At 38.2% G+C, this 21,065-nt stretch overlaps 1 protein-coding gene across 7 annotated transcripts in view; it reads left to right on the plus strand.

Moving 5' to 3' along the window:
* The window catches only part of PANK1 (pantothenate kinase 1), a 66,207-nt gene extending 51,313 nt beyond the window's left edge, over window positions 1-14,894 (plus strand). For all 7 annotated transcript variants that reach the window (XM_057530481.1, XM_057530483.1, XM_007179134.2 and 4 more), the window contains 4 exons: window positions 3,004-3,180; window positions 3,681-3,804; window positions 9,876-10,001; window positions 13,401-14,894. In XM_057530481.1, the coding sequence (XP_057386464.1) occupies window positions 3,004-3,180; window positions 3,681-3,804; window positions 9,876-10,001; window positions 13,401-13,460 (487 nt within the window). In that variant the 3' untranslated portion in view covers window positions 13,461-14,894. The remainder of the gene's footprint in view (window positions 1-3,003; window positions 3,181-3,680; window positions 3,805-9,875; window positions 10,002-13,400) is intronic.
* Window positions 14,895-21,065: the final 6,171 nt, after the last annotated feature.

The following is a 21,065-nucleotide window of genomic DNA, read 5'->3' on the forward strand; positions in this document are numbered from 1 at the left end:
CGGAGATATTGCAGGTTCCATTCCAGACCACCACAATAAGCGAGTATCGCAATAAAGCGAATCACACAAATTTTTTGGTTTCCCGGTGCATATAAATGTTGTGTTTACACTGTACTGTAGTCTATTAAGTGTGCAGTAGAATTATGTTTTTAAAATGTATGCCTTTATTAAAAAATATGTTATTGCTAAAAAATGCTAACCATCATCTAAGCCTTCAGTGGGTTTTAATCCTTATGCGATAGTAGCACCAAAGATCACAGATCACCGTAACAAATATAATAATAATTTTAAAATTTGAAATATTGGGAGAATTACCCAAAATATGACACAGAGACAAAAAGTGAGCAAATGTTGTTGGAAAAATGGCACCGATAGACTTGTGGATGCAGGATTGCTGCAAACCTTCAATTTGTAAAAAATGCAATATCTGCAAAGTGTAATAAAGGGCAGCACAGGAAAACGAGGTGTGCCTGTATTTTGGTCAGCAGTGAACATCAGTGTGTGGAATACACTTTGGGAATCACTGATTTAAGCAAATGGCTTCAGTTTTAATTTTGTTACTCCTACTGTGATAGCTATAACTCTAGGTTTTTTATTATTCTCATACACCCTATTTTCCCATTAAGCATTTTTATTTTTAGGAAGCCACATCGTTACAGGATATCAGTTTTCTTTTAAGCATATGATTTTAAATGGTTTGTTTCAGTGTTGTGTGTAACTTTACCGCATCCTAGATTAGTAGCGACATTTCTGTTGGCCAACTCCCATTTTATTATAGAAGTCAACTGAAAAAACAGAACTTAACAGCTAACATTGTTAGAATGTGTAATCTATTAAAAGAGGAATGAAAAGAATTTTAAAACTTCAGTGAAATGAACAGTGCAGCTTATTTCATTCTCTTGGAATCAATTTTCAGGGCATGAACATTCAGTAATTGGATTCTTCTACTTCTTCTTAAAATTCCTCACTACAAGTTTGTTGGGTTTTAAAAAAAAAAAGTGATGTTTTGGTCTCTGATTTGCTGAGGATCTTGCTGTGTGTCTGCTGAAACAAACATGTATCTGATTACGAGCGAGAGAATCACTAGACTAGAGAGTGGTTAGCAGGTCGAAGATGTTAATAAAGTGCTCTTCTGCAACCGTGCATTCTTTCCTCCTATCTGCAGTGCTCCAGCTGTGCCAGTTCATACTCGCTTTCTCCATTCAGCTCCGATTCTTTGGAGTCACCTGTCACTTTCCAGTCATACAAAGCCCGTGTCCTTTTTCACTCATACCAACACATCAGATGATGAGTTGCCTTCTTTCTAAGTCAGCCAGTGTCTTCAGGTGCCTATGTTTGGAGTTGGTTGTTGAACACCTTGCTGAATACAGATACCTGATATTCAAAGAAAGGTTATTAGTCTGGATGAAAGGTAGAAACTAGAAATGTGAGCTAAGCCTTTTAAAAGAATATAAAGAGAGAAAACAAGGCAAATTCAGATGACACGCAAACCAAAAAGCGTTCCCATTAAACCACGCTAGCTTTCTAGGGGAGACTGAAACTAATGACGTCGCATGAGGTCCCATGTTAAATGTAAATGAAGACAAACTTTCTTAGAGGGAATCCAAAATTTCTACTGTGACTGAGGTGTCAAGGCAATAACGCCCATGGAGCTCTTTTTGTCCTCATGGTACTGCACCTACAGTTTGGATATTGTGACTTGTGCCTAGCTACCTAATTTTCCACGAGAACCCATCATTTCAATCAAGTATGTATTTTTGTAAGAATCACCATTTAAGAAACATCACAGTTACTCCTTAGATGTGATTTAAAGAACCGTGTGTCTATAATCTGGTGCCTTCTTGGTAAACAGTTATTGACAGTCAGTATAATTTACCCTAAATTTCTTTTTTTCAAATTTAAGTTTTGAAAATAACCTCGATCTCAACTTGAATTTTCTCTTAAAAGCCAGTAGCCAAACACATGTGGAATTCCCAGGGCTAGCAGCTCTTGAGGCTTCAGAACAAACTGATATGCATTTGCTCTTCTGTCTAGTAGGTAAAGAGTAAGGCCCATTCATGGCCATATCAGTGCTCTTTCCTGCCAGGAGCTCACTGGTGACAGCTTTACTCTGAATCTGCTTTTCTTCCCCTCAGGTAACTTTGATATTAATACACAATTGAGTTCACTCTCAACTATCATAATTGGTTTCTAATTTTGTCTCAAAAGACTATTTTAGAAGAATTTCCCTCCAAACAACTGAAAGCTTTTAAAACATGGTTAGAGCACTGAAACCATTTTAAGATCTTTGTTACTATTTTTTGACTATTGGGTGGTAAGTAAAGTACTAATAACCTTTTCTAGAGTTTACTAGAAAAAAATCCAATATGAGATCCATCGGTGGTTTCCTTTTTGAAATTTTTGAGGAGCTTAAATGAAATTATTTCTGCTAGAGAAGCAAGGTCAGATGAAAGATACAGCTTGGGGGCCAGCTGTTCCGGGCAGCGTCCCAGTTCAGTTTTGTCACCACAGAGTTTGTCTCTATAGATACGAACTATGCTTCAGGTACACACAGTTTCTTTTTCTAAGTATTTGTGTTTAGCTACATATGTTTGTATTTTTTCTTTTTAATAGAGGTCATTTCTCTGGTTATTTGCTGCTTTCAGACCACCCAAATAAGGCAGATAGATCATGATTTGGCCCCATTTTATAGGTGGGAAGATTGCATGAAGCACTTAGGTCAGTGGCTAGTTCAAGGTCTCACAACGGAAATCAGTGAGAGTCTTTCTCTGGTTTTGTTCTTAAACTTCAGGGCGAGTTGTCCTTGATGTTTCTTTTAGTCTCTGCCCTCTTTTTTTATCCAATCTACCCTAAAGCTCTTTTTCACCCAGCACTTTGATTCAAGTGCCCCTTTGTTTTTCTTCTGTTCTTATTAACCCATATTAGTGATATTGATGTAGTTGGGGACTTGGATGGGCATCTCTTAAAGTAAAACTTAAAAAATAAACCTTATTGTTCCTTCAGTCTTGGAGGTGGAACATTCCTAGGCCTATGTTGCTTGCTGACTGGTTGTGAGACCTTTGAAGAAGCTCTGGAAATGGCAGCTAAAGGCGACAGCACCAATGTTGATAAGCTGGTGAAGGACATTTACGGAGGAGACTATGAACGATTTGGCCTTCAAGGATCTGCGGTAGCATCAAGGTAGAGACTAAGTAGCTAGGAGCAGTAGTGATTAAACACAAGGCAACCTCTCCACCCTGGCTGTTTATTTAGTTGTTGTTTTTTTTAAATGTCAACCCACCAGCCTGGTGCAAGGATCTATGGTATTGGAGCTCAGACTTGATCTCCTGCCCTTGATGAAGCACTGAGATGTTTAGCTCTTGATGCTTGTGCTTAAAATAAGGCAGCTTTGAAAGAAGGTTCTGGAAAACTGCAACAGTTTCCCCCGTTCCATTCTTGTCCAGATATCTAGAGGCATTTAAAATTTTTTTTTCCCCGTTAATAGCCATGCTACTTTGTCCCTATTAAGAAAAGGGCAGCCAACCATTCATACCGTAATCCTGTCTGCTTGTAAACCATGGTAGCCAAATCAGGTCATTTGAGCTCAATCAGAGTTATTCATAAAGCTTTCCACAGGACTTTGGTGGAAGCATGGGGCCTAAGGATGATTTTGAACACTCTCGCTAATATTTCCAACATAGCTTTGGCAACATGATGAGTAAGGAAAAGCGAGATTCCATCAGCAAGGAAGACCTCGCCCGAGCCACCCTGGTCACCATCACCAACAACATTGGCTCCATTGCTCGGATGTGTGCACTGAATGAGGTAAGGCCTTAACCTAGGGAAAGCCATGTGCCATTCATAAACATCGTTTGACAGTGCAATAACTGTTGACCCTCACAAAACCACAGATCCTTAGGAAACCTGCCCTTCCTCGTAGTCACACCTGGTAGAACATGAGGGGCGTGTGTTGCGGGGAGGGAGGGGAGTACGTTTTAGTTTTAAGTAGGCACTAGATGATGACAAAACCATCTAACTGTGGAAACATGGTAAAAATGACAATCTATACCATAACCTCTCCAACCTCAAGGACACACACCTAATGAAGGGTGGCGAACATCTCTCTGCATCCTTGCAAATAATTGCAGGTAAAACATTCCACTTGCAATATTCGATATTCTCTCTGCTTTCAGCTTCTTTACAGTGTTGCCTTGTGGCATGGAGTTCAAGCAGCATTGTACAGGGCTATCAAAGCACAGAGAGCTTGCTACAGCTGAGGCCAGCCAGAGCCCCAGGCACAAGAAAGGGTGGACCTGATGACAGACCAAGCTTTGGTACCATGTTTTAAAACACTGCAAAATTCCTTTGGAAAGAATGGAACCCTTTTCTGAAGTACAAGATGTGTAAAGTAGATGTGTAATACAACTGAGTTGTATTAGGAAGACAAGAAAGAGGGGGCATGGAATAGGTAATAGTAGAAGAAGCACTAAAGAATCTAGTAGCATCAGTAATAGAGGTTTTTTTTAATATAAATTTTAAGAGAAATATGACATACATACAGAAGAGGGGGCTTAAATCACAAGTGTACAGCCTGACGAATTTTCACACACACACACACACACACACACACACACACACACACACACACACACACACACACACACACACCCCCTAATACCCACCACACAGATCAAGAATTAGAACGTTACAGGTACTGCAGAAACCCTTTCCAACCCCCTTCTAGTTGAATAGTGGGCTGTTAAACAGGGTATGAGGCAGTCTTTATAATAGGTGGATGGCAGCCCTGCCTTTGAACTCGGGTTACAAGAGAGACATCCTCCTTTCACAATATTTTTTTTTTCACATCTTTATTGGAGTATAAATGCTTTACAATGTTGTGTTAGTTTCTGCTGTACAACAAAGTGAATCAGCTATATGTATACATATATCCCCACATCCCCTTCCTCTTGAGCCTCCCTCCCACCCTCCCTATCCCATCCTTCAAGGTCGTCACAAAGCATCGAGTTAATCTTGTGCTATGCAGCAGCTTCCCACTAGCCATCCATTTTACATTTGGTAGGGTAAATATGTCAATGCTACTCTCACTTCGTCCCAGCTTCCCCTTCCCACCCTGTGCCCTCAAGTTTGTCCTCTACGTCTTCATCTGCATCTTTATTCCTGCCCTGCCACTAGATTCATCAGTACCACTTTTTTAAATTCCATATATATGCGTTAGCATACAGTATTTGTTTTTCTCTTTCTGACTTACTTCACTCTGTGTGACAGACCCTAGGTCCATCCACCTCACTACAAATAACTCAGTTTCATTTCTTTTTATGGCTGAGTAATATTCCATTGTATATATGTGCCACATCTTCTTTATCCATTCATCTGTCGATGGACACTTACGTTGCTTCCATGTCTATTGTAAATAGTGCTGCAATGAACATTGTGGTACATGACTCTTTTTGAATTATGGTTTTCTCAGGGTATATGCCCAGTAGTGGGATTCCTGGGTCATATGGTAGTTCTATTTTTAGTTTTTTAAGGACCCTCCATACTGTTCTCCATAGTGGCTGTATCAATTTACATTCCCACCAACAGTGCAGGAAGGTTCCCTTTTCTCCACACCCTCTCCAGCATTTATTGTTTGTAGAATTTTTGATGATGGCCATTTTGACCGGTGTGAGGTGATACCTCATTGTGGTTTTGATTTGCATTTCTCTAATGATTAGTGATGTTGAGCATCATTTCATTTATTTGTTGGCCATCCGTATGTCTTCTTTGGAGAAATGTCTATTTAGGTCTTCCACCCATTTTTGGATTGGGTTGTTTGTTTTTTTGATATTGAGCTGCAATGAGCTGCTTGTATATTTTGGAGATTAATCCTTTGTCAGTTGCTTCATTTGCAAATATTTTCTCCCATTCTGAGGGTTGTCTTTTGGTCTTGTTTATGGTTTCCTTTGCTGTGCAAAAGCTTTTCAGTTTCATTAGGTCCCATTTGTTTATTTTTGTTTTTATTTCCATTACCCTAGGAGGTGGGTCAAAAAAGATCTTGCTGTGATTTATGTCATAGAGTGTTCTTCCTATGTTTTCTTCTAAGAGTTTTGTAGTGTCTGGCCTTACATTTAGGTCTTTAATCCATTTTGAGTTTATTTTTGTGTATGGTGTTAGGGAGTGTTCTAATTTCATCTTTTACATGTAGCTGTCCAGTTTTCCCAGCACCACTTACTGAAGAGGCTGTCTTTTCTCCATTGTCTATTCTTGCCTCCTTTGTCAAAGATATACAGTGGTAAATGGGATTGTTTCCTTAATTTCTCTTTCTGATCTTTCATTGTTAGTATATAGGAATGCAAGAGATTTCTGTGCATTAATTTTGTATCCTGCAACCTTACCAAATTCATTGATTAGTTCTAGTAGTTTTCTGGTGGCATCTTTAGGATTTTCTATGTATAGTATCATGTCATCTGCAAACAGTGACAGCTTTACTTCTTCTTTTCGAATTTGCATTCCTTTTATTTCTTTTTCTTCTCTGACTGCTGTGGCTAGGACTTCCAATACTATGTTGAATAATAGTGGCGAGAGTGGACATCCTTGTTTTGTTCCTTGTCTCTTGTAACATTCTTTAGTTTAAAGTCTACTTAATCTGATATGAGTATTGCTACTCCAGCTTTCTTGTGATTTCCATTTGCATGGAATATCTCTTTCCATCCCCTCACTTTCAGTCTGTATGTGTCCCTAGGTCTGAAGTGGGTTTCTTATAGACAGCATATATAAGGGTCTTGTTTTTGTATCCATTCAGGCAGTCTGTGTCTTTTGTTTGGGGCATTTAATCCATTTACATTCGAGGTGATTATCGATATGTATGTTCCTATTACCATTTTCTTAATTGATTTGGGTTTGATTTTATGAGTCTTTTTCTTCTCCTGTGTTTCCCGCTTAGAGAAGTTCCTTCAGCATTTGTTGTAAAGCTGGTTTGGTGGTTCTGAATTTTCGTAGCTTTTGCTTTTCTGTAAAGCTTTTGATTTCTCCATCGAATGTGAATGAGATCCTTGCTGGGTAGAGTAAGGTTGTAGGTTTTTTCTTGGTTGTAGGTTTTTCCCTTTCATCACTTTAAATATGTCCCACCACTCCCTTCTGGCTTGCAGAGTTTCTGCTGAAAGATCAGTTGTTAACCTTATGGGGATCCCCTTGTATGTTATTTGTTGCTTTTCCCTTGCTGCTTTTAATAATTTTTCTTTGTATTTAATTTTTGATAGTTTGATTAATATGCGTCTCGGCATGTTTCTCTTTAGGTTTATCCTGTATGGGACTCTCTGCACTTCCTGGACTTGATTGACTATTTCCTTTCCCATGTTAGGATAGTTTTCGACTATAATGTCTTCAAATATTGTCTCAGACCCTTTCTTTTTCTCTTCTTCTTCTGGGCCCCCTATAATTTGAATGTTGGTGTGTTTAATGTTGTCCCAGAGGTCTCTGAGACTGTCCTCAACTCTTTTCATTCTTTCTTCTTTATTCTGCTCCCTGGCAGTTATTTCCACCATTTTATCTTCCAGCTCACTTATCCATTCTTCTGCCTCAGTTATTCTGCTAGTGATTTCTTCTAGAGTATTTTTAATTTCAGTTATTGTGTTGTTCATCATTGTTTGTTTGCTCTTTAGTTCTTCTAGATCCTTGTTAAATGTTTCTTGTATTTTTCTCCACTCTGTTTCCGAGATTTTGGATCATCTTTACTATCATTACTCTGAATTCTTTTTCAGGTAGGTTGCCTATTTTGTCTTCATTTATTTGGTCTTGTAGGTTTTTACCATGCTCTTTCATCTGTAACATATTTTTGTCTTTTTTTTTTTTTTTGATTGGTGTGGCTGTATTCCTGTCTTACTGGTTGTTTGGCCTGAGGCGTCCACACTGGAGTTTGCAGGCGGTTGGGTAGAGCTGGGTCTTGGTGCTGAAATGAGGACCTCTGGGAGTCCTCACTCTGATTAATATTCCCTGGGGTCTGAGGTTCTCAGTTAGTCCAGCGGTTTGGACTTGGTGCTCCCACCACAGCAGCTCAGGCCCCCAACCTCCAGCCTGGGAACCAAGATCCCGCAAGCCACGTAGTGTGGCAAAAAAAAAAAGAAAGAGAAAAAAAGGAGCAGTTCAATAACAATAAAAAATAAAATAAAATTAGAAAGATAAAAAATATCTAAGGAAAAATAAAAATATAATTGAAACAAATGCAACAAGGTAAAACAAATCCACCACAGAATAAAGGAAAAACAAAAGGAGGGGGAACAAGCCAAAAGGAGCAGAATAATAACAAAGTATAAAGAATAAAATAAAATTCCAAAAATAAAACAATTATTAGAAAAAATGAAAATATAAATAAATCAACTACAAGGTAAGACAGAACCCCAATCTAAAAGAGGAAAAGAGAAGAAAAAAAAAGCCTTGTCTATGGGGGGCGGAGTTTAGGCAGGGGGTGGAACTTAGGCAGGGGCGATGCTCAAGCGTGGGGCGGGGCCTCTGCTTAGGACCTGCACAGAAGGGGAGAGGCAGCACGTCCAAACAGGGGCCTCTGGAGTGTGGAGTTCCAGAGTTTGGAGGTAAGGCCCTGGGTGAGGGTGTGTGGCTGGGGTTTATGCCCAGCGTGTTAGAGGGGGTCTCCGTGTGCAGAGGCGGGGCCCTGGGTGGGGGTGCGGGGTGAGGCTTGGGCTCTGCAGGGTAGGAGAGAGGCTCCAGGGCAGAGGATTAGGCCCGGGAGCCCAACAGGCTCCCCGGTGCCTAAGTGGACAGGGAAAGCACTGGCCACGTTCCCTTCCCCTTCACGCCTCCCCCAACCCAGGATCTCCCCTGTCCCTGCTGGACCCCTAATCATGGGCCCACCTCCCACCCCTCTACCCAGGGAAAATTTTCACAGTGGTTAATGGGTTCATGTATTGTTAAAGCTTGAGACAGTTAGAAGGCGATGTTCCCAGACCCTGGTTGCTCTTGATAGACTGAACAGAAATAATGCCAGCTCCCAAGACTCTCCTCCCTTTGATATGAGTGACCATAGCAACTGGCTCTGTGAGTGAGTGAGGAGTGAGCAGAGTCTGTGTGGCAGATAGGCTGAGCTCGGTGTGAGGGGTGTGTTCAGAACACAAATCTGTATCCATGACAACAAAAATATACGTGTATTTTTTGTTATCATATTGTAACCCACATACTGACCAAAGAGGATATTTCACCATATATCCTAAAGGTAGAGACTGGGTATTGTTTCTTTTTTGTATTCCCAGTGTTTGGCACAGAACAACCTGACCAAAGTTGTTAGATGAATAACCCATACCATAGCCATTTAATTTATTGAGTTGGTGGGGAGTTCCCTGGTGGCCTAGTGGTTGGGGTTTGGAGCTGTCATTGCCATGGCCCAGATTCGATCCCTGGTCGGGGAACTGAGATCCCATGAGCCGCGTGTCATGGCCAAAATATTTTTTAAAAAAAAATTTTTTTAATAAATAAATAAAATTTTAAAAATAATTTATGAGTTGGTAATATATTTTATAGTTGGAAGTTTGGGGGATTTAAGGAATGCACAGGCAAATTTAGATGAACTCCAGTTTTAATTTCATATGTGAATGTTGGGAGCTGAATTTCATATCAGATCTAAGGCAGCCTAACATAATACCTGTAAATGAGCCCAGTATCAGTCTCTGCCTCCCCCAACCAAATTCTACCCCTCATGTTCTTGTGGAATGCATTCTGAGGTTTGTTTGACTTCATCTTGGAAATCCTGAAATAATTCTACTTAAAAAAAAAAAAATTCACTCTGCAAGGTCCTGGAGTACAGTGATACACAGCACATTGGGTCTGTTGCTAAATGCTATTTTTATGTCATGGTTCAATTGTTTTTCTTTCATTTTTTTTTCCAGAATATTGACAGAGTTGTGTTTGTTGGGAATTTTCTCAGAATCAATATGGTCTCCATGAAGCTGCTAGCATATGCCATGGATTTTTGGTCCAAAGGACAGCTAAAAGCTCTGTTTTTGGAACATGAGGTAGGTTGAGTTCACATGGACTTAATTGTCCTACATGGAAGTTTTTGGGTTGTCTTAACATATGAGCGGGTTCCTTAGTTTGCATTTATGCAAAAGCTAAGGAAGAACATTATATAAAATGGAAGCTCTATTATCCAACAATCAGGACTAGTAGATGGTTAATTTAAAAAAAAAAAAAAGTTAAAATGGGTAACCATGGAAAAATATCTCTCTACTTTTACCATTCTATTTTAATATAAAATATATAAATGTTCATTCACTCACCAATTTCTTGATGTAGGACCAAGACCTATTTTTGAGCATGGGTTCTGCTGATCAGAGCTTTGTAATTGTCTTTCTTTTTTCCATAATCCACAAGTATTATGCACCTTTTATGATTTCTGGTTTGTTTCTTTAAAGTAGATCAAGAAATTAAAGATACTTACGAAGCAATTTGGTTGCAGAGTCATTCTAGATTTTCCCAATCTTTCATATGTAGGATCCACCTAAATAGAGGACGGTGGTTTGTGACTACCTTTTTCAATCTTTGTTTCATTTTCTTCCATTTTTATTGAGATATAATTGGCATATAACATTGTGTAAGTTTAAGGTACACAACAATGGTTTGGTAATGTATATACTGTAAAATGGTTATCAGTGTAACTTTAGTTATCGTCCATCACCACACATTGTTACAAAGATTTTTTTTTTCCTTGTGATGAGAACTTTTAAGATCTACTCTCCTAGCAACTTTCACTTGTTAACTAGCTGTTCAGTCTTTCTCAAGAATTTAACTGGATTTTCAAAGAGGTGACCATTCATCTTGTACTCTTTTTACTGGTTTAGGTGGCATATAATTACATTAGATTATTACATTAACAATAAAACTGTCATAAACAAATTTGAGGATAAACACAGGTGACTCTTGGCAAGTAAACAACTCAGCTGGTGAGAACAGAAGTGCTTGGGCTGCTCAGAGTAGCCTGGTGGGCTTGAGAGGCTGGTGTGCTAGACATTAGGCAGCCTGTTTACAGAAGAAGTGGAGAGCTCCGGTTAATGCAAAGAGTCCCTCATATCCAGTTCCTACACTAATACAAATCAGAAGTTTCTAAGACTGAGTGGGGAGCCCTCATCTCTTCCCACCTGTCTATCCCCCTTTAAAATCAATACTGTAGAGAGCAGCTGTTTATCACGGGAGGTACCCAAAGCCTTGGGTATATTGCAGCAGAAAGAACATTGGGAGAACGAGTGTCATAAATTTTAATTGTAATGAATAACTACTGTGGCATTTTTCTCATCTCCAAACTGAATTATTTATGTGAAAAGTTGCTGATGCATTTATAAATTATTTAGCGCTCTCTAAGCCTATGTTTTGTTTTATTAAAGCATCTAAAACAATACGAAGTTAAATACCAAATAGTTAACTGTTTAACTATACTAAATAAAGTTTTTGTTTTTGTCTTTTTAAGGAGGCTAAGGCATGAAGTGATATAACTTTTTTGTGGGGGGCAAGGGCAGTGGAGTCTCAGAATTTTCACTCCCCCTCCTCCAACCAGAGCAGCTCCTTTTTTATCTGCTTAGTTATCGATTTCCCTTGTAAGATTTTGTTTAAAAAAATAATTAAAATGAAAAAGAAGACCACTCTTCTAGCCCATCTGGTGTTGCCATATTTAGCGATTAAAAATATAGGACACAGTTATTTTACCTGGCATTTATCTGGCAACCCTAAGTTTAGATCCTCTTGGACTAAGGCAGAAAACAAACCCTGGAAGCTGTCAGGGATGAAAAGCCATCTACAAGGGCACACAGGTAGTTAGTTGATGGTAAGATAAGGAAAAAAGAGCCAGCGTTTGGGGGAAACCTACTTCTCTGGATAAAAAGGCATATCCCTTTGTACAATCTTAGGCCTCTGTGAATGATGGCTTTGGTTTGTTACTAAGTATCATAACTCAGTCTCTATGGCCGATGAAAGTAGAGCAATTTTATATCTCCTTGTAGGTGTTTCTCAGAAAATTCTCTACATTCTTAGGTTCATTCTCACTTAGGCAGGTCTTCCTGGAGGATATTATGGAGAGAGAACTTTTGGGAGGTGCTGGTGAGGTGGCTTTCCTGCCCTGCCTGGAGTCCTCACTCACTCAGTCTCATTCATTCCACTTATGTAAGTGAGCGTCTCCTAAGAGAAGTAGTCTAGCCAAGCAGTTGAGAGCACAGGCTCTCGCTGACTTGGAGACTTTAGGCAATGACTCTACCTCTCCATTTCTGTTTTAGTTTTTGTAAAATGGGGTGATAATATTATTTGTCTCATAAAGTTACTGTGACGATTAAGTGAGGAAATCCATGTACATTTCTAGCATATAGTGAGCCCTCAGATGTTAGCTGGCAGTAGAGGCAAAGATCCTATCATGTAGTGTTCTGCCAGATGCCACCCATTTCGCAGTAAGTAACTGTTGAGTCAGGCAAATACCAGAGGAGTAGAGTCTCTTGCCTTTTGGAAACCCGCTTCTCTAAACATTGCCATTTTTCAGCTTCCTTCATTTTCACAGATACATGAGCTTTTCCTTTACAGATGAGCAAAGGGAAACTTGAGCTGATTTAGATGCCTTTCCAGGATCTACTGAGGGAAGCTTAGAGCTGTACCTTGTGAGACATTACAACTTTGAAGTCAGATAGATTTGCGATTGAACCCTGGCACAACTCACGTGACCTTGAAAGGGTAATTTACCTTATTACCTCCCATTTCTCATCTGTGGAATGGGAGTAATAATGTGAATTTTGCCATGGCAAGGATTAAAATGAAATAATCATAATCCTAAAAATCCTAAAAATTGCCAACACTGACGTAGTATACACTGTGGTGCCAGACATTTTTCTACGCACTTTACATCAGTTAATTTATTTAATGTATATAAACAAATAGATATCCAATGCATTATTATTATTATTATTATTATTATTATTATTATTATTATATCATGTTTCATGCCAGAGGTCAGGTTTTTTTTTTTTTTTTTTTTTTTTTTTATTTTATGGCTGTGCTGGGTCTTCGTTTCTGTGCGAGGGCTTTCTCTAGTTGCGGCAAGTGGGGGCCACTCTTCATCGCAGTGCACGGGCCTCTCACTATCGCAGCCTCTCTTGTTGCAGAGCACAGGCTCCAGACGCACAGGCTCAGTAATTGTGGTTCACGGGCCTAGTTGCTCCGCAGCATGTGGGATCTTCCCAGACCAGGGCTCGAACCCGTGTCCCCTGCATTGGCAGGCAGACTCCCAACCACTGCGCCACCAGGGAAGCCCCAGAGGTCAGGTTTTAAGTTTCTTGTATCTATAGCATTAGGGGGCAGCATTCCTCGAATTATGAAAAACAGTAGGTATTGGACTAAGGTTCGGAGATAATCGTACAGAAGTTTTCTCATTGTTGTTGTAGGGTTATTTTGGAGCTGTTGGGGCACTGCTGGAACTGTTCAAAATGACTGATGACCAGTAGAGATGGGCCACAGACGGAACAGCCTTCTGTGAGAACAGGGATCTAAGCTCTGCGGCTGGAGAGGGTGAAAGCCACTGTGGGACGGAAGCCAAGCCATTATGGCAGATGAACCTGCTGGATTTGTAAATAATTAAAATCCTTCTAGCTGATCTTTTACTCTTGGGTTTTGAGCTTATGATTCAAAATGGGGAATACAAGAGTTTTTTCTGTATACTGTATTTTTTAAAAAAATATTTGTGCAGCGTGGCCAAACCTACCAATTTTATGCATTGACTTTGAAAAATTGTATGATGTTTAAGAAGGACCTGAAACGTAAGTGCTGTTTATTTTTCTTCTGGGGTTTACTGATCAGTGTGGTAATTTTAACTTCATTTAGTAATTACTCTAGGAGATTTTACCTTGACTTATATTTTTCATGACGTTTCATGATTTGCTGTTGGTTTCAAATGAAACTACAAATCTGTCATGTTTTACTGTGAACACTATTTTGTTTGTTTGTTTACCTTTTTGGGTCTTGTTTTTTCTGTTTGAATGTCTTAGGGAAAAAGAGAGTCCTTCCCCCTGTTTCTGTCCTCGGATGACTCCCCATCCCCCCTCCAATACCGTTCTTTGATGTAATTGTTCATATTAATCAAGGTGCTGACCAACTCAATACAAAGTTAAGCACGAGATCTAAAGCTCTCAAAAGTGCCCTTGAAGAGAAAACTCTGAAAAAGCGTTCATGAATTTAGTGAGTCTGGCAAAAGTTGAAAATTATATGCAATTTTGTCGTATCCCTTATGAACATATAGTGTTGCGTTAGATTTATTTTATGTTAGGTTATGTTAAATTGAAATGTTCTCTGATGAAGTGTCCTCATCCATGCACAGTGTATGAATGGCAACAAATCCTTGTGCAAGATGTTGGGATTTACAGGGGAAAGTCTCCCGGTAGATTAACTGTTCACGTTGGGATGTTTAGGAGAAGTCATGGGTTGAGATGTCATGTGGTAATATCTGTGTTTTGTACATGTATGTAGCTAGGAGCTTTGTAACAAGGCATCTTAAATAATAATAAAGTTGTTTTTTATTTGAAATATTTTAAACTGTATTTCAATCCCACTTTCTAAAATTAAAAAAAAAATTATGATACTGATCTATATATTTTTTTTCTGTTTGAAAGATATCATTGGGACTGATGGGTAACTTTCAAATGAGAGTCTTGTACAAATACTGAAACACATGAGATCTAATGATTTAGAACTAATTAATCTTTTGAATTGAGCATATTAATGAAAGGGATTTTTGAAGGGCAGTACAATTGCTCCATGATGAAACTTTCCTTCTCTGCCTTCTGGGCACTATCTTTAATTTCCATGTCTTCAAGTCTTGAAGAAGTTGATGTTAATGGAAGTATTCACTTGTCTGGTTAAAATAAAGCCTGTTTCTGTTGTGATTTTTTTTTTAGTGTATATGTTATTTTCATTTCTTAACCTTTATCCTTTATGTCCATCTTATCTGCTTTTGTATCATAAAATGAATATGTGTTGTACTTTTGCTACTCTACATTTCATAATTTGAAGCTTTCACATAAGCATGGTAAGGTCCAAAACACTGTGTCTTCAGTTGAAGCTGTAGCCCTATGCAGGGTTGTTTTTTTTTTTTTTTAATGTAGCTTTATTGTTCTTATACAACTAACTCCTTATTCCCAAAAGATCACTACTATATTTTGTAATTCTGAAAGAGTTCCAAAATTTGGTCATCACAATTATATTTGATCAACTTCCGCCTGGCTTAAAAAAATTCAAGCAATTAAGATGCTCTTGAAAAAGGTAAGTGTGAAAATCCACATATCCTCCGTGATAGTACCTGTTTTAGATTGTTCTCTTCTGCCATTCCTACTCTCATCTGTTAGGGAATAGCACCCCTTGGATCATGGTTCTGCAAAAAATAAAATCAGGGCAAGTTAGTGTGACTGCATAATTTTTTAATTATCTGGAATTACTTGATCTCTCATTACAAATGTTTAAAACATTGGTTTAGCTGAGGAGATAAATTACTCCATTATACAAATATCAGTTAAATGTTGGTTACTTATAGCCAGCATTTTTTTTTTTTTTTAATGAGGGAGTTGTAGCCTGAGGAATTTTTTTACATTCACTTGAATTATAGAAACTTTCCTTTGGCTCAACATCATGAAGAAACTTGGCAAGACTAAAGAATTTTTATCTTGAACTCCATGAAGTCAGGGTGACCAGGTGGTCCAGAACATGACTTTTGGTTCTGAGACAGCTGCAGTTTTGATCCAGCTCAGCTATTGACAAGCTTTGTGGACAACTTGCTAACCCTCTCTCTAAACCCTAATTTTCTCACTCATAAAATGGGGCAAATAGTAGTTTTTACCTATGTATTTAAGAAGCTTAGCACAAGGGCTAACACATAGTAAAAGCTTCATTAATGCTAGCTATGCTGGAAAAAAAATAGATGTTTTTAAATTAATGCATTAAATCAGTGATTTCTAAACTGGAATGTGGGGAATCCATTTTAGCATAAAGCATCACACAGATCTGCATATGCTAGTACACGTCTACAGCCCCATATCCACACTTCAAAATCCCAAACTCTTAACATTTCTCTTGACAAAAATTCACGACAGAAAAAGTTGATTTGAGCATTATTTATCATTCTTTGGAGGGCTCTTCACATGTTTTGTTGCAAAGCTATTAATGTGTTTGATTACAGGGTCTGCCCCAGACCCTACCAGAGGTGTTAATTAAGTAGGGAACAAGTCTGAATCTTGAAACAGAAGTGGTCTCAAGAGTTTCAGATAAAGGGCTCATGGAAAGATTTACTTGTATTCTTCAGCTGATGTATTCTTCCATATTCCATATTTACATGGATTCAGAGTCCCTTTGTTGGGAACCATTGTTACAGGTAATTTATACTTGACATCATTCAGTCATACAAGGAATATTAAGAAGTTATTTTGTGCCAGGAAGGAGCACTGAGTAAACTAGGAGGAATAGGATTCAACCCCTGCTGTCCAGTGCGGAGAAGACAGAAGTCTTAAACCAACACATATAATTAAGTGTCACAGGTGTCATTCATTCATTCATTCACAAATATTCACAGCAGTGAACAAACCAGACCCATCCTCACAGACCTTACATTCCGGAAGGGAAGACAGATACATTCCTAATTATATAATGTTACATCCGTACTACAAAGAGAAAAAGTAAGGTAGAGGGGCCTCAGAGGGAGGTAATTCTGTTTAGAAAATGAAAAGGGGATTGAAACTTCTTTGGTTAGAGTGCTAAAAGACAATCTGTCTTAGGAGGTGATGTTGGAGCAGAGGTGAATGAAGCTGAGAACACACCGTGGAAATACCTGGGGAAAATACTTGTACTCCTGGAAAATGAGAATGGAGGTTGTGAAAACCTGTAAGGAGGCCAGTATGCCTGGAGTAAACAACGGGCAGAGTGGTGGGAAATGCAGTTTTAGGAGTAGCCGTGGACCGGGTCCTATACAAAGTCCCCCAAGTGAGGGTAGAAAACTGCCCTTGAAGGAGGCATTGGTCCCCTCTCCTGGAGGGGAGGGTGCAAGAAAAGTTTTCATAAGAGTCTTAGCCAACAAGTAGAGACCCCCGAGTGGAGCAGGAGGGAAGGGCTGCCCAAGCAGAGAGGGCAGGATGAGAGAAGCACTGAGAGAAGAAACAGCCTGGCTTATTCGGGACGCCGTTTGCTTCAGCCGGAGTGTGGTTAGTGGGAGAGAAACCAGATACTAGGAGAGAAGAAAACAGATTATGGAAGGACTCGTATTCCATGTAAAAGATGTTTCTGTAGTCAGTGTGAAGCCATCAAAGAGTGTCAAGTAAAGTGAAACTAGAACTAATCTGGCTTCAAAGTGATAATAGAGCAAAAATGATTCTGCTTATATAAAATGTCTAGAATAGGCAAAGAGACGGAAATTCGATGAGTGGTTTCACAGGGCTGGGGATTTGGAAGAAATGAGGACTTAACTGCTAATAGTTATGAGGCTGCTTTTTTGGTGATGAAAATGTTCTAAAATTGATTGAAGTGATGATTGTACAACTCAACTAGAAACCACTGAATTAATTAAATGGTATGTGAATTATATTTCAGTAAAGCTACTTTTCAAACATAAGTTAAATTTGAAGGTTGAAAAACTCCTTTAAATACAGCACAAAAGTGAAATTAGGTATGTTAATTGGATGTTCTTCTTTATTTTAACCTAACTGGTGTCATTTTCAGTTTTGTAAAATATTCTACTCATTGTATTTGATTTTCTACCTTCTTTCTCCTGTACATTCCTGGAACATTTTTAGACACAACAACCAAGTGCATTTAGTCAAATGTGTATGGCAGAGTTGATGTGGTTACGGTAATAAATAACAAATGCCAGCAAAAATAAATGCCGGCAGCCTCAGCCCCAGTTGCCTAAGGTTTCTTTTTTTTGAACAAATGGATTTCCTTTTTAATTTTTGCAGTTATAGCTTAAGAAGAGTTTTTATTTTCCCTTAGATTTAAAACAACTAGAAAGAATTGGACTTTTTTATATTAGACTTTTTCTTCTCTCTTCTCTTCCTCCCCTTCAGTCTGTTCATGAAATTTGCTGTTGCTATTTTAACCAGGTTCAGCATGTAAAGAATTCATGCCATTTGGCTGCCATAATATGGCTAATGAATGTCTATTTTAGTTCCAGAGTGAGGCAGGTGGTCTATGTCTTCTTGTGTACCTTTAAGAGATACTTAAATTGTAATTTTAAAGAAAACTTAAATTTTAAAATAATTGTTTTCCATTGACTACTCAAGTTTACTTACCCTGACTTATTAAATATTTTTTCATGGTATGTTCTCAGACTATGTTTTCTAGCATTTTTCTTGTGTTTGCATGCTTGTGTGAGTGTGTATACATGGTGCACTGAGGAAGAGATAAACCCCAAGTTAATCCTGCAAGTAATGCATCTGGCACTTATATGAGAACCATAATTTATGCAGAGTGTATTTTTAAATTCAATACTTGAACAGTTCGTCAAATGTTACATTATTTTAAATGTAGGCCAACAGTGCTTCTGTATTAAGCTCCACAAGTGTGTGGGTTGAAATTAGGCAAGTTAAATGGGATTGTGAATGTTAAACAGGAATATTTTTAAGCATTCTCCTTTGGGGTTTGATTACTATTTATATTGGATTTATAAATTTTGAAAGAAGCAGTTACTCTTGTCTGTCTGTTCACATGCCAACATCAACATTGAATTTATCAAGTAATTATTTATGCAATGTTTAGACAGGCAAAATGAAATGGAGAAGGGAGCCAATTATCTGTGGATCCTACCCACACAGTTTTCAACAACTGCAGAGAAAATGGGTTGGTTGTCCAGAACAACTGTTTTGTTGACTCTGCCCTGAACATTTAGTTAATTATGCAATTCTTCCTGTCCTTTAGCCTGTGTTTCTACATTCCATGCCTGGCCTCAGCTGTCCGTGGCAGTCATGACTGAGGTCGTTAATTAACCATGACGACTGCCTCAGCAAAATCAGGCTGGAGGAATCCCTGTCCATTACAAAGCTTGGTCTCAGGGAACCTTAAGGACCATTTCACCTGCGGCATAATCTATTTTAGTGGCCATCGAGAAAGATACTACCAAGATATAACCACCCTTGGATATAAGAAATTTACCTTTTTAAAAGGGTATATGACATTAAGATTTGCTTTAAAAAGAAAACGCCAAACTGAGTCTCGTTTTCGGATCCCACGCAAATTCCAAACACACTGGCATGCAAACTTTAAGATTTATTAACTCATTATATAATGTTAACTATCGATTAATTAGTTAATTAAAGCTCATGTTTTAATGTCAGCTTTTACTTATTGATCCAGTGCTGCAAAAGAGAATTTGGAAGCAATGATGGAGTCTTACATTTCAACTCAGGGGAAATCAGTTTTGATCATTCAATCGGTAAGTTGCAAAACTATGCTAAAAGCTTTGCCCAAAGCAAGGTTACCAAGTATAAGAAGTGGAAATTAAACTTTTTGCTTTTATTCTAATTTTTAAATTCCTAAATAAATGTTGAACAACTCTTTAGGGAATATCAGTTAGGAAGGAGCCAACTTACTAGCCTGCTTTAAACTCTCTTGAACACTCACAGGTTCTGACCTGGCACCGGATGAAGAGGGAGGGCTTGTGACAGAGAAGACCTTTAACATTATTCCAAACCTGCGTTTCTGTGATTCTAAGAACTGAGCATTGAGCCTGCCCTTTATAAAGTTATCACATGAGAATAAATTGTGTTTACATGGAAAAGAGCTCATAACAGTGACAGCTCTGGGGGATTAAGCCTTTCATGTGCTTGGCATTCCGTGTACATGACCTCCTTTAATGTACCCAGCAAATGAACACGGTGGGGATTCCTGTCTCCATTTTATAGAAAAGACTGAGGTTTGGAGAGGTAAAGGAGCATGCCCACGATCACATACCAATCATCAGGAATCTTGAAATGGCCTTTTGGGAAAAATGAAGGCTTCTTTTGGGTCCAAATGATCCAGATATTTGCTTCCATTTTCCAAAAGGGATTTTATATAGACACAATGTCTGACTGTGTAACTATCACTCCTATCATTCATCTCATTGAAATTTCTTCATACCCAGGCTCAATATTTCACATTGGCTGGTCTGAGGTCCTAGCTCAAGAGCCTTCCTTCTTTGTTATTCAGTTAATATTAACATTCCCCTGCTTGGCCTTCTCTCTTTCTTCTTTAGTCACACTTCCACCACACTCTATACAAGCATTGATACTAGACTTGCACATACTAGAGTGCTTATAAAACAGACAAAACAAAAAGCTTATTGACTAAACTTCTATGCAGTTAAAATGATCTGTATTTCATCTTGTCCAAGAAGAAATACTTGAGTCTACAAAATACTGGCTTACTGTGAAGACCCATGCCAAAATTATTTTTGCAAAATGGAATAATTATTGACTTCTGTACCAATTTTCTCTATTATAATTCGAAATAATTTCTATTTTAGTCAATAACTTACGTATCTGAGCTCTGATATTACTTTGGAAAATTTATTCTTCTCATGAAACAGTTCATCTTGATGTGATTTTTAATTAATCCTTTAATTCTTAAATTTTGAAAGAGAGTTATATAGAAATTATGGTATTTGGTTTTTAAGTGTTTCTCATTAGATTTAAAATTTTTAGTAGGAATGCAATTTTTAGTATCAGCAAATAAACCTCTTTTCAATAGTTAATTAATATTTAAATGACCTATCATTTTGTCTTGATTATGATTTTTATTAGGAAGAGCATGTCTTCTAAATCCACTGTCATCCTTAAAGATAGAAGAAGAGTTCTTTATTGAGTTATTTTTATTCCTGTTCAATTTTTTTTTTTGTCCCTAGAAATGATGTAGGTCAAAGACAGTTTTCTTTTTCAAATGGAATCCTATGTTCTCAATAACTTAGCCCAGAGTTAAATTGCTTAAATACTCATAGCATCTCAGATGTCAGATGGCTTTCACAGAAGGAGATGCTCAGCATACAGAATATCTTACACTGTGGTATAGGCCAACGTGCCTCAGAATAACCTGGAGCGTTTGTT

The sequence above is a fragment of the Balaenoptera acutorostrata genome, chromosome 16 (assembly GCF_949987535.1).
Source record: "Balaenoptera acutorostrata chromosome 16, mBalAcu1.1, whole genome shotgun sequence".
Lineage (NCBI taxonomy): Eukaryota > Metazoa > Chordata > Mammalia > Artiodactyla > Balaenopteridae > Balaenoptera > Balaenoptera acutorostrata.